The 11,379-nt window shown below is 51.8% G+C and overlaps 1 protein-coding gene across 2 annotated transcripts; it reads left to right on the forward strand.

The window, feature by feature from the left end:
- Nucleotides 1-3,581: 3,581 nt before the first annotated feature.
- Nucleotides 3,582-10,550, forward strand: IRX6 (iroquois homeobox 6). Of its 2 annotated transcripts, none has more exons than XM_033218428.1 (6): nucleotides 3,582-4,954; nucleotides 6,156-6,413; nucleotides 7,080-7,189; nucleotides 7,370-7,677; nucleotides 8,504-9,109; nucleotides 10,088-10,550. In XM_033218428.1, exons 1-6 carry the CDS (start codon nucleotides 4,910-4,912, stop codon nucleotides 10,093-10,095), a joined length of 1,335 nt encoding a protein of 444 aa, XP_033074319.1. In that variant the 5' UTR covers nucleotides 3,582-4,909; the 3' UTR covers nucleotides 10,096-10,550. The 2 variants fall into 2 exon arrangements, with proteins under 2 accessions (XP_033074319.1, XP_033074320.1); XM_033218429.1 differs by having other exon boundaries at nucleotides 3,874-4,954; nucleotides 10,091-10,550.
- Nucleotides 10,551-11,379: the final 829 nt, after the last annotated feature.

The raw sequence follows: 11,379 nt of genomic DNA on the forward strand, positions 1-11,379 counted from the left end.
TAATGATTCACACCAAATTTATAAAACTCCCAATTACTACATAAGCTCTTTCATAATACAGATTCATGTAAAACAGGGCATACAGACCCTGAACTTAATTTTCTTACAGTGACATCTCTTTAAGATGTTTTTCTGCTAAATTATACTGCATCATCATGGCACACAATATGTGAATTCACACAGTCCAACTGGAGTTAGCAATATCTCCTGGCTGTGCCTGGCTTTCTATGTGTTTGAAATATGGTTCTGTGAAAAGACCCAGAATCAGGAGGTCTGAAGTCTGATCCTTCCTCTGCCACTTACTTGGCTGTGTGATCTTAGACTTGCTTCTCACCTCTCCAATATCCTTATCATGAGCCTTAAATAAGATAAAGCAGAGGTGTTTAGGAAAGCTCCCAAGCACTCTACAAATGCTACAGAATTTTATTATTATTAACACACTTTACCAATTTTAACTCTAAACTGAAATACAATGCTGTCAAACCAAAACCTCTGCATTCAGTCTTATTTTTTACTTTATCCCGAAGAAGTTAATTCTTTCTATTTGCTGCCTTTTTGACAAGAGACATCAACACTCTCATCTGGGAATTACTCTCTTTTTATTTTCTCCTCCTGATGCCAGAGTTACTGTTGACAATATGTATTCAGGCAAGGTAGGGACTCATTGCATTTCACAATCAGATGCTATGCACACTACTTCCGTCAAATCAATTAGTGTTCATTTCGGTTTTACTCCATGAGACCTGCAGTGACTGATCAGTATAAATTATAGATGCATCTGTCCAGATGCACTTGTTCATTCATGCATAGATTTGAGGAAATTTTATTCTTCTCAGTTCAAAAACAGTCACTAAAAAATCCATACTTAAAAAATATAATTTAGCACATTTTCAACTCTGTTATTATGTTCATGTACTCACTCATTCCATCTGGGATTTGAGGCATTTGAAGTTGATTTGGGGCATTTCCAGATTGTTATATTTTCCCCTGTAAAATCTGCTGTCTTTATAAATCATGAGAAAATCGTAGACATTTTTAACCGAAAATAATGAAATACAGTTTGTTTTCCCTCTTTTATTGTTTGTTTGTCTTTTGTGGTACCTGCATGCAAGCTTATTGTGAAACACACATCCTTTACTCTGCCTGCTCAGGAACTTCAGTGCATTTGAAGCAAAGCAATAAGAGTTTCAAATAAACAATGTGGATTAGTACTCTCTGGTGCAGATAGGCTTTTGATTGTTTAATTTGTTTCATATTTGTTTTAATGAGCAGCTAGAGGAACTATCAGGCATGTTGCACAGTACAACAAAAGAATCTCTATCGTTTGTTTAAAATACTTTAGGTGGAATGACTCCCTTAAATATAACTGGGAGGGTCTATATTTGATGGATTTATTTACTTGCTTCAATAAAATTCTATGTGTACACATATACAATTGGGGCTTTTTCTCCGAAAGTAAATTAATCAGCGCTGAACAAAGCAATGAAAAGCTGCCGGGGTGGAGAAGCTCAGGGCTGCTGAAGTGGGAGTCTGTGAACCATCAGGAGGACAAAAGCAAATTCCACTGCAGCTTCCCCTCAATCAGACTTTCCAAGAAACAAACATCTTCTCACCTGAGGTTTTTGCCAGACAGAGGTTGATATTGGCTTAACCCACCGACGTTGTTTTGCTACGAGGGTCCCAAAATAACAAGAAGAATAGGCACATTTCATAAAAACCATTTTTAGGAAACCCCGTTAAATGCTCAAGGTGGTAACAATCAAATGTCAGCAAAACAGGGGAGGTTTACCATGGATGCAGCCTCTCCCTGGGAAGGAAATATTAAATCAAGGTCTTGCAAGGCTGGGAAGCCAGAGGAGACATGGCAGGCCTTCCTCCCTGGGAAGCATTCTGATAGAAGCCACAAAAAACCATCAAGCAACTTTGAAGACAATAGAAAAGGTGTCTTAACATAAAACCTGCTCTTTTGTTTGTTTGCATTTCTTTCCAGAAGAAAAATGCCCAGATATCTTCATAGTCCTACCTCCCAATTTCCTTCCCCACCATTCCTCAATATCCTCTTTTCTTTTTAAAAATTGTGTTGCTTTTCTCAAATCCTAGAGAGCAAAGACAAGAAGTAGGCCTGGAGGCCCTGCACACAGCATTGATACAACAGAAGTCTTATAAATCAGCTAAAAATCAATAATTCCTATATGGTAGTTTCTCCTTTGCAACCATATCACCAAGGGACAGGGCTAATGCTTTTTCTCCACCACCAGCCCCATTTTTCTGTCATAAAATTTTTTAAAATTCTGCTTAGGAACAAATGGGCAATCGAAGTTGCTGAGTCAGTATTTCGACTATCTAATTTTATTACTTTACAATTGACATACCTTCCCTCTGGAAATGTTTGCAATTAATTAATTAGCAGTAATCTTCCCCAAGGGATGAATTTAATGAATACTCTCCAATTCTTACTTTAAAAAAAATAGCCTAGATGTATCCAAGCTGCAAATGTGTGGATAGTTCCAAAGTGCATTTTGAAAAATCATGGGATCTATCTATTACTGTGAATTTTTATCACTAAGTCAATCTGGTGAGGACTATAATTCTTTTTCTAACTAGGAGTTTCCCGGGATGAATGCAAGGTTTCTCCAAGGTAACAGCATCAGCAGCAGCAGCAGCAGCAGCAGCTGTGTTTGTTAGTATTTAGAATGGAGCTTGTCCTCATGCTAATAATCTCTTAAGCAGAAGAGTCTCTGGTTTGTGGCTTCTTTAAGCTCCTTGAGCATTCTACAGAATGTATTTTTAAAACAGGGTGTGTGGAGCTAGAGATGTCATGCCAAAGAGATCAGTGGCTCCCAGTGACCAGTTCCCTCTGTAAGGTGCTAGTGGCAAACTGGGAGTTGAGGCATGCCCCGTCCAGGGCCCCAGACCTTGCGCTATCTCATGCAAGAACCCAGAGCCAGAGCCGTTGCTATCTTCTGGGCCACAGGCTCTCGCGTTTCAACTAGAAAATAAAACTGGGCCCTTGAACCAACCCCTATGGCTCCTCGGAGGAGTTGCAGCAAGGTCCTGGAAGGGCATTTTAAAAGTATAAAGCGCGGTGACCCTGTTAAGTGAAAGGCAAGGCTTTCTGAGGTTTCTGGCCTGCAAATCCCACTGGATCCCTGCAGTGCCCACCGAAGACCTTCCCCTACCAGAGCGACAGTCCCTTTTCGCCCCTAGACGTCGCGGGTTGGAGGCTCTCAGAAGGGCAGCTGGGGCTTGAGTATTGAGCCTTCAGATGTGCAGTCTATAGTGCTTGCAAACTGGAGGTGCCCTGTCTCGGGACTAGGCCTGGAGGAGGCAGCCCCCTCCTGGATACCAACGAGCCTCCCCCCCACCCGACACCTCCCACCCATCAGTGCCCCTTTGAAGACCCCTGGGATGGAGTGAAGAGGTGGTCTGACCGCTGGGCCCAGCCCGGCGTCCAGGAGGAGCGCAGGGAATGGGCCACCCTCCCGGAGCGCTCCACTACGGCTCTCCAGCGCCACCCCCAGCGGAGCGCAGGGGCTGCAGCCCGGACCGGGCGCCTTCTTCAGCCTCCCCGGCTGCCCCGCGGCCACTGCGGGCGGCGCGCGCGAGGCAGCCAAGCCTTGCCTTCGGAGGAGATGCCCAGGGATCTTAGCAAGCAGCCTGCGGATACCAGGGATCGGACCCGGCGAGTTTCCGGACCGAATCTGAGGGATCTGAGCCTCGGCCTCGAGGGGGCGCTATCCGGCCTACTCGAGGACCAGGCAGCTGCAGAGAAGTCCCAAGGTTAAGGCCTGGGCAAGGCCAGGGCTTGGAGAGTCGGAATCTAGCCCGAGTCCTGGGGAGGCTGAGGCGGGGAACCAGATCCCCGAGGAAAAAGATGGGCGGGCCAGTGGGATCCACCGAAGCTGCCCGGAGCTGTTCCAACGAGAGCCGGGCCTGTGGCGTGAACAAACTTTCCTTCAGCGCAGGGGCGGAGGAGCCGGGCTGGAGGCTTCTCCCCCGGGCCTCTGCTCTCCTCCACCTGCCAGTGCTCAGCCTCCGCCCAGCCTTCGCCCACCCCAGCTCCCTCCCCCTCCCCCGCGCGCCTCTGTTCACTCAGACTCATGTCTCCCCTCTCCCCTCCTCCTTCTCCCTCTTGCCTTTCTCCCCCACTTTTCTCCTGTCTCTTCTTTTGTATTCTCTCCTCCCTCGCCGCCCCGGTTGCCTCTCGCCTCCTCCGGGCCGCAGGGGAGGAGGTGAGCGCGCTGCGCCAGGGGCCTGCGCGGCTCAGAGGGAGGCGTTTCTCCTACTTCTCCCGGGTAATTTGGGGAGGTTGTGTGTGTGTGCGCGCGCGCCTGAGCTCCTGGAGAAAAGAGGTAGGATTCAGCGCCGAGCAGAGAGGGTCAGGGTCTTTGACGTTCCTCGCCAGCTGCACAAACCTCCCGGAGCAAGTGTGAGTGTGGATGAGAGTGCGCGCGCGCGCACGGGCTGGCTGCTTTTGGCACGCTTGGTGGCCCGGGGCCCAGGGGCCCGGGGTCCCGTCTGGCGGCTCGGGATTACCGTGACGTCACATTGAGCCTCTGGCCACCTTGGACTGGGACACCTCCGGAGCCTCACAGCCCCGCGCCGCGCCGCACCTCACCTCGCCACCACGCGCCTTTGGGAACCAACATCTTCTTCCTTCCCCTGCCCATCCATGGGCCCTTCTGTCTTCCGGACCCCACGGGCCGGAGGGGCGCCTTCCGGAGCGCAGGGCTCGGCAGCCCGGCTGCCCTCGCCTCTGCCTCCACTCGGGCCAACCAGGCGGAGGAACCGGCGCTGGGCACCCGCCACGGTGTAAGGAACTGAGACGCCGCACTGCTGGGGGCGCCGAACAGTTGGGCTGAGACGGGAACTCGAAAGGGAAGAGAGAGGCGGGCCAGGGACAGCCACCATGTCCTTCCCGCACTTTGGACACCCGTACAGCGGCGCTTCCCAGGTAAGAGGTGCCTCTATGGGGGACAGGGGACAGACTGGGTGGAGGGAGTGCCTAGTGCCCGGTGCCTGTCTCTGATCTTCCTCCTCTTGTGTCCTGGGGGAAGCCCGAAGGAGCAAGGACCAGGGTAATGTGTCACAGCCTCCTCTGACATCCCCAATCCCTAAATGAGAACGTTTCACCCCGGAGTGCACCCTGGAAAATCCTGTGACCTGAAACACGGACACTCTGACCATGCGCTCAGTGAGATGGGTGGGATCACAGGGATCTCCCAGTCAGGCCTCCTCCTATACAGAAGTCTCAGGTGGCCGGGAGTGTCTTAAAGAGAAAGAAAGAAAGAAAAACAGAGAGAGAGAGGAAGGAAGGAAGGAAGGAAGAAGGAAGGAAGGAAGGAAGGAAGGAAGGAAGGAAGGAAGGAAGGAAAGAAGGAAGGACTTGTAGGCTACAACGCTGTCCATCTCGCCATATGTTGACCTGGAAGGAAGGAAGGAAGGAAGGAAGGAAGGAAAGAAGGAAGGACTTGTAGGCTACAACGCTGTCCATCTCGCCATATGTTGACCTGGACTCTTCTCCTACCCCTTCCTTGGGCGGGCTCAAGCTCTCCAGTTCCCTCGATTTTCCAAACCAAAGTGGATGTTGTGCGTTGACAAGGGTTTCCTGGAAAAGTTCTGCGGACACCCCCTCCACTGTTCTGCAGCTTTTCTCTAGAGTTCTGAGTGTATTTTCCTGTTGTCTAGTGCTGGCTCGACCTTTGACCTGCTGCGTGATCTTAGACAAGTCTCATACTCTCTCTGATCCTCCACTCCCAATCTATAAAATGGGGAGCAGGAATGAGACGTTAATAATGGTCTCTAAGGCCACCTTCTAGCTCCACCTTTGCGGATCCTGTGAGGAGGGTAGGGAAGGGGGCTGAGGGTTTGGTGTCTTTAATTCCGGTTTCAGAATATTCACATTTTCCCGGCCTCCTGGGGCTCTGGGGCCTTAGCAATGGCATAGGCGCATCTATAAGGGTATTTTGGTTAAAATGCCTTTTATAATTCCCGTCCCAGCACCTAACAGAATGCTCAGCCCAGGTGGCATTTAGTTAATGCATAATGAAGGAATGAATGAAGGAGCAATCTGATTTCACCCTCTTTGCTTCTAGCTCCCGCCAGCGGGAGGCAGGGGTCTCTGACCTCCAGTGCCCTCTTTCTTGCCCCTGTAGTTTCTGGTGTCGGCAAGTTCCAGCACCACATGCTGCGAGTCTACCCCACGCTCAGTCTCAGATGTGGCATCAGGCTCCACCCCAGCGCCTGCTCTCTGCTGCGCACCCTACGATAGTCGACTGCTGGGCAGTTCACGACCAGAGCTGGGCACCACTTTGGGCATCTATGGAGCCCCCTACATGGCCACTGCAGCTGCCCAGAGCTACCCTGGCTACCTGCCCTATAGCCCGGAGCCCCCCGCACTGTATGGGGCACTGGTGAGTACAGGAGTGGAGTCCCAGGGTCGTGAGCAGTAGAGACAGGTGAAATCCAGAGAAAGTCAAGGAAAGACCCACACTCCTGAGGAAAGGAAATGGTTAGGACTGTGTATAAGGAGAACAAAAAAATGCAGTACATTACAGTTTGCAGAACTTGAACTTCATACTGTTTAGAAAACATTTATACTTCTGTGAATTCTGTGAGGTAGGCAAGTAATCATTAATCTCAATTTATAAATGAGGAGATAGAGGTGCACAGGGGTTCAAATACTTTACCCAATGTCACAGGGATACAAAGGGTCAGAGAAAAGCTCCTGAAGAAGAGTAAAGCAGGAAATGCCCCAGCTGGTGTGTGTTGTGTGTGGAGAGGAGGGGGAGGGGTAAGTGATACAGTAATAACAGCAGCTAATATTTAACTACTGCCTACTCTGCACCAGGGATTCTGCCAAGCATTCTGCTAGCATGGTCTTCTTCAATAACCTATAAGTACTATTATCGCCATTTTACCAAGGAAAAAGTTGAGGCACAGAGTGGTTAAGCAACTGTGCCCAAGATCACATGACCAGTACCAGTGGCCATACTGGAATTTGAACCAGACCCTTGGCTACCACCCCATGTGCCCCCTCCCCAACTGTAGTCCTGAATTCTCCTTTTCTCTCCCTCCAGAATCCACAGTATGAATTTAAGGAGGCTGCAGGGAGTTTTACACCCAGCCTGGCACAACCAGGAGCCTATTATCCCTATGAGCGGACTCTGGGGCAGTACCAATATGAACGGTAAGGAGTGAAGGGCCTTGGCGACTGGCACTGTGAGGCTTTCCTCCCCCACTGCCAAGGTAGGGTGGATGGGGGCAGGGGAGAAGGAGGGAGCTGAACCATACTTCCAGGCCATAGATGGCCCTCTGCCTGCAGTTCCTTGTTCCCCTTCTAGAATGTGAGCCAGGTTCTCCCCCACAGGTATGGTGCAGTGGAATTGAGTGGCACTGGTCGCCGAAAGAATGCCACCCGGGAGACCACCAGCACACTCAAGGCCTGGCTTAATGAACACCGCAAAAACCCCTACCCCACTAAGGGTGAGAAGATCATGCTGGCCATCATCACCAAGATGACCCTCACCCAGGTGTCCACCTGGTTCGCCAACGCACGCCGGCGCCTCAAGAAAGAGAACAAAATGACGTGGGCACCCAAGAACAAAGGTGGGGAGGAGAGGAAGGCAGAGGGAGGAGAGGAGGACTCCCTAGGCTGCCTAAACGCTGACACCAAAGGTACTGAAAACGTTCACCACTCCACCTTAAGGGTTTTACAAGCCATCAAGCAGTTTGGTCTTTCAAAAGCTGCCCTGTAGGGTAGATTTTCTGTAAGGTCCTCAGACTTACCCTTGCACCTCCCTGCCTGTCTCAGAGCATTAGCCTGTGCACTGCGTTCTACCTGTAAATCTACACAACCGGCTTCTTCTTGACATCAAAGTGTTACCTCCTAAAGTTCTTCCTGACTCACCCAAGCCAAAATAGCTTCCCAGTTATTTTCTGTTCTGCCAGCCTGTTTGGATTTCCTTTGCCATACTTGTCACTGTGAGAAAGTTTACATACCCGACTACCCTCTCTAGAATGCCAACTCCAGTAGAAGGTTTACTCACTGCCATATGCCCTACACACCTAATACCTAAATGATGGCAGGCATATAGTTGGCGCTCAGTAAATAGTTGCGGAATTAAATGATATAACAGCAGTCACTTGTAAATATTGAAATGGAGGAAAAACTGCTCCCTGGTTTTTCGCAATTGAGAAGCTGAGATCCAGAACTCAGGCAGCGCCAAGTGGCATTCCCTTGCCTTGGCACTACTCGCGAGAGGAGGAGTTCGCTAAAGGGTGGGGGCAGGGCTGGGGCAGGAATTCTTTCCCAGGGACAGGCGGCCAACAACCCTGAGGCAAATGCAAGGGGTGGTACGGCAGGTCTGGTGAATGACACCGCGGATGCCCGCGGATGCCCTGAATGCAGGGCTTTTCTTGCTAAAGGCTTCTCAGGGATGGGCATTCCTCCGATTTCCCTTGGGCCCTGGGGCTTTTCTCACTCGCTCTTGATTTCCTGCAGAAGTTACTGCTAGCCAGGAGGCCCGGGGGCTCCTGCTGAGTGACCTGGAAGACCTGGAGGAAGAGGAGGAGGAGGAAGCTGAAGACGAGGAGGTAGTGTCCACAGCTGCAGACAGGCTGACGGAGTTCCGAAAGGGCGCGCAGTCGCTGCCTGGGCCCTGCGCTGCAGCTCGAGAGGGCCGATTGGAGCGCAGGGAGTGTGGCCTGGCCGCGCCCCGCTTCTCCTTCAGTGAACCTTCTGGATCGGAAGAAGCTGACTTCCTCGCGGCGGAGACAGGCGGCCCTAGGTTGACCATGAACTACCCATGCGTGGAGAAACCGCGCATCTGGTCTCTGGCGCACACCGCGGCAGCCAGCGCTGTCGAAGGTGCACCCCCAGCCCGGCCTAGGCCACGAAGTCCTGAGTGCCATATGATTCGCGGACAGCCTCCTGCCTCTGCCCGGCGACTCTCAGTCCCGAGAGACTCCCCGTGCGACGAGTCTTCCTGCATAGCCAAAGCCTTTGGGAACCCCAGGTTTGCCCTGCAGGGACTACCGCTGAACTGTGCGCCGTGCCCGCGGAGGAGCGAGCCTGTAGTGCAGTGCCAGTACTCGTCTGGAGCAGAAGGTAGTGGGCCCCCAAAGGCTCTGGGAGTATCTATGCAAAAGACACCCACCCACCGCCCTGCCCGGCAATTGCACACCCTCTGCCATTCCCGTCTGCCCAGGTCTGCCACAGACCTGACGGGAGATTGCTTCACAGCACTCTTTCAGACAGAAGCATAGAGATAAGTTCTAGTACTCCCTTAGCCAAATAATAATAAGCTCACAGGGAGACTGTAATTTACCTAGAATCACTTAGAAATCCGTTCGAGAGATGGACAACCAGGATCTCTGCATTCGTGGTCCAGTGTACTGCCAAATTCACCAGGTGTACATCACCATGCCCCTCTAGCACAATTGCCCTTGTCCCCTGCCTGCCCTTCAGAGGAGACTCGCTGGTCCCCTGCTGTGCTGCTCAGAGAGTTTACTAGGGTTGGGCAAGCACCAGGGCTTTTGGAGAAGTCTAAGATTGTGGGCCAGAAGCACACCATAAATTTAAACTCAGTGCTTAAGTCCAGCTTGCAGCCCTCTCTGTGTCCCACCAAAACCCCTGGGAAGTTGTAGACATGCCCCTGCGGTCAACAGTTTCAGACCCTAGATTGGTGCTGTCCCTGGATAGCACCCTACCAAGGGCTCATCCCCAGGCAGGCCAGTGACTGCCAATCAGTGTCCCCTTATGCTGGCTGGTTCTTTCACTGTGTTAAGGACCTGGTGGAAGGGAATTTCACCCCACAAAGGGACATTCCCCAAGGATGAGGCAGCCTCCAGCAATTACTGTCAGATTCTGCTCTTTGTAGTAATTTCTCTCAGGATTAGCTGCTGGCTTAGAAAAGTGGGTTACACTGTTATTTGAATTTACACAACGGATCCAAACATTACCTCTGGCAAGCTAATTGCCTCTAGACCCTTTGCTTGCCTTCAGAAGAGACATGGCTGACCCAGAGGTTTCCTAAGAATTGCCACTAAGGGGCCTTTGGGTTTTAATCAACCTTTCCTCTCTCAGCAGGTTAGCGCAATGGCTGAGATTTGCGCAAGAATCTTGGAAATGGGCCCCACGTTTTGAATTCATCTCCAGGTTAAGAAGCTGCCAGACCTTGCCAGGGAACAGGAGCTCTCATTTTGCCTAAGAGACAGACACACAGAAACCCTCCTAGCAGCTGTCCTTGCACGCAGAGCTAGGTTGGTGGGCAGAATTGTACCTTAGCAGATCCCACGGAGGAGATGGCAGGGCACCTTGGGGAAGGCCAAGTGGGAGGCTGGGCAAGTCTGCCCCACCCAACGACTCTACCAAGTATCTTACTCCTCTGGATTCAACAAGGCTTCCTCTCCTGCTCACCCCTGTCTCTCACCTCCACCATGCCCCCTCACTTTGTAACTTCATCGCAGACCCAGCTACTAAGGACCCTGTGCGTCTTCTCCCCCTCCCAACCCCTTGTGTCCTTAAAAATAATCAGTCCGAACCCATGCTGTGTGGCCTATCTTTGCCAGGGGTGCTTGGAGAGGTCGGGGTGCAGGCAAACATGCATTGCGGCCAGGGGTTCTTGCGACAGCGCAGCGTGGGTTGCATACCTCAGTTCCTTTAGTAGCTGGGAAAGAAACTGACAAGGTAACCGACAAGGTCTTGGCGACTGCAGCTCAGCGGACTAACCGCTGCGTAACCAATCCGTGGAGCCAAGCTGACCACCTCGCGAGTCACGCGCATGGGAAGTGGTGGGACTTGTCAGGATGTTTACCTGGAAACTGCATCTGTTTCCGGGTTCGTCCTTGGGTTGTAAGTTTACTGGGGGGAGGGGTGATGAGGACCGCGCTCCTCCGATGGAACTGAACCTAATGGCGAGGTCAGGCAGCTTTCAGGGTCGGTGTGAGGCGAGAGGGGGCATTCTTCCCGTTTTATCAAAAGTGTCAGCAAACACTTCCGGTACAGGCCAACCAATGGGAACTGACGGGCAGGGAAGGGGTCTTTGTCCCCCTTGCTAGGAGTGTCGAGCGGCGGGGTTGGGGGTAAGAGACATAAAGACGCCCGCGCAATGCTGGCTGGGGGAGGCTGCCTGCGTTTGCGTCCGGAGTCTAGTGGCTTTGGCTTTAGCCAGGGAATGAGCGCACGGCTGCTAGCAGGGAAGCGGGGACCCGGGACAGTGCCCTAGAGGGGAGCTCCGAAGAGCAGATGGTGCGGGGAGGCAGGAGGAAAGGCAGTGGGGTGTGCGCCCAAGGCCTGGATCCCTGGGGAGCTGCGTCTCCAGCGCCGGGTCCGGACAGGACAGGCCTTCCAGACCAGCGCGGATGCCAGATTATCAG

This window comes from Trachypithecus francoisi, unplaced genomic scaffold, assembly GCF_009764315.1.
Source record: "Trachypithecus francoisi isolate TF-2019V2 unplaced genomic scaffold, Tfra_2.0 Lachesis_group10, whole genome shotgun sequence".
Taxonomy (NCBI): Eukaryota; Metazoa; Chordata; class Mammalia; order Primates; family Cercopithecidae; genus Trachypithecus; species Trachypithecus francoisi.

Excerpts from the sequence above, each read along its gene's own strand:
- IRX6 (XM_033218428.1), top strand. The coding sequence starts at position 4,910 with ATGTCCTTCCCGCACTTTGGACACCCGTACAGCGGCGCTTCCCAG. Across the intron at positions 4,955-6,155 it reads CGTACAGCGGCGCTTCCCAG|TTTCTGGTGTCGGCAAGTTC; the intron begins GTAAGAGGTGCC and ends TTGCCCCTGTAG. Across the intron at positions 7,678-8,503 it reads CCTAAACGCTGACACCAAAG|AAGTTACTGCTAGCCAGGAG; the intron begins GTACTGAAAACG and ends GATTTCCTGCAG.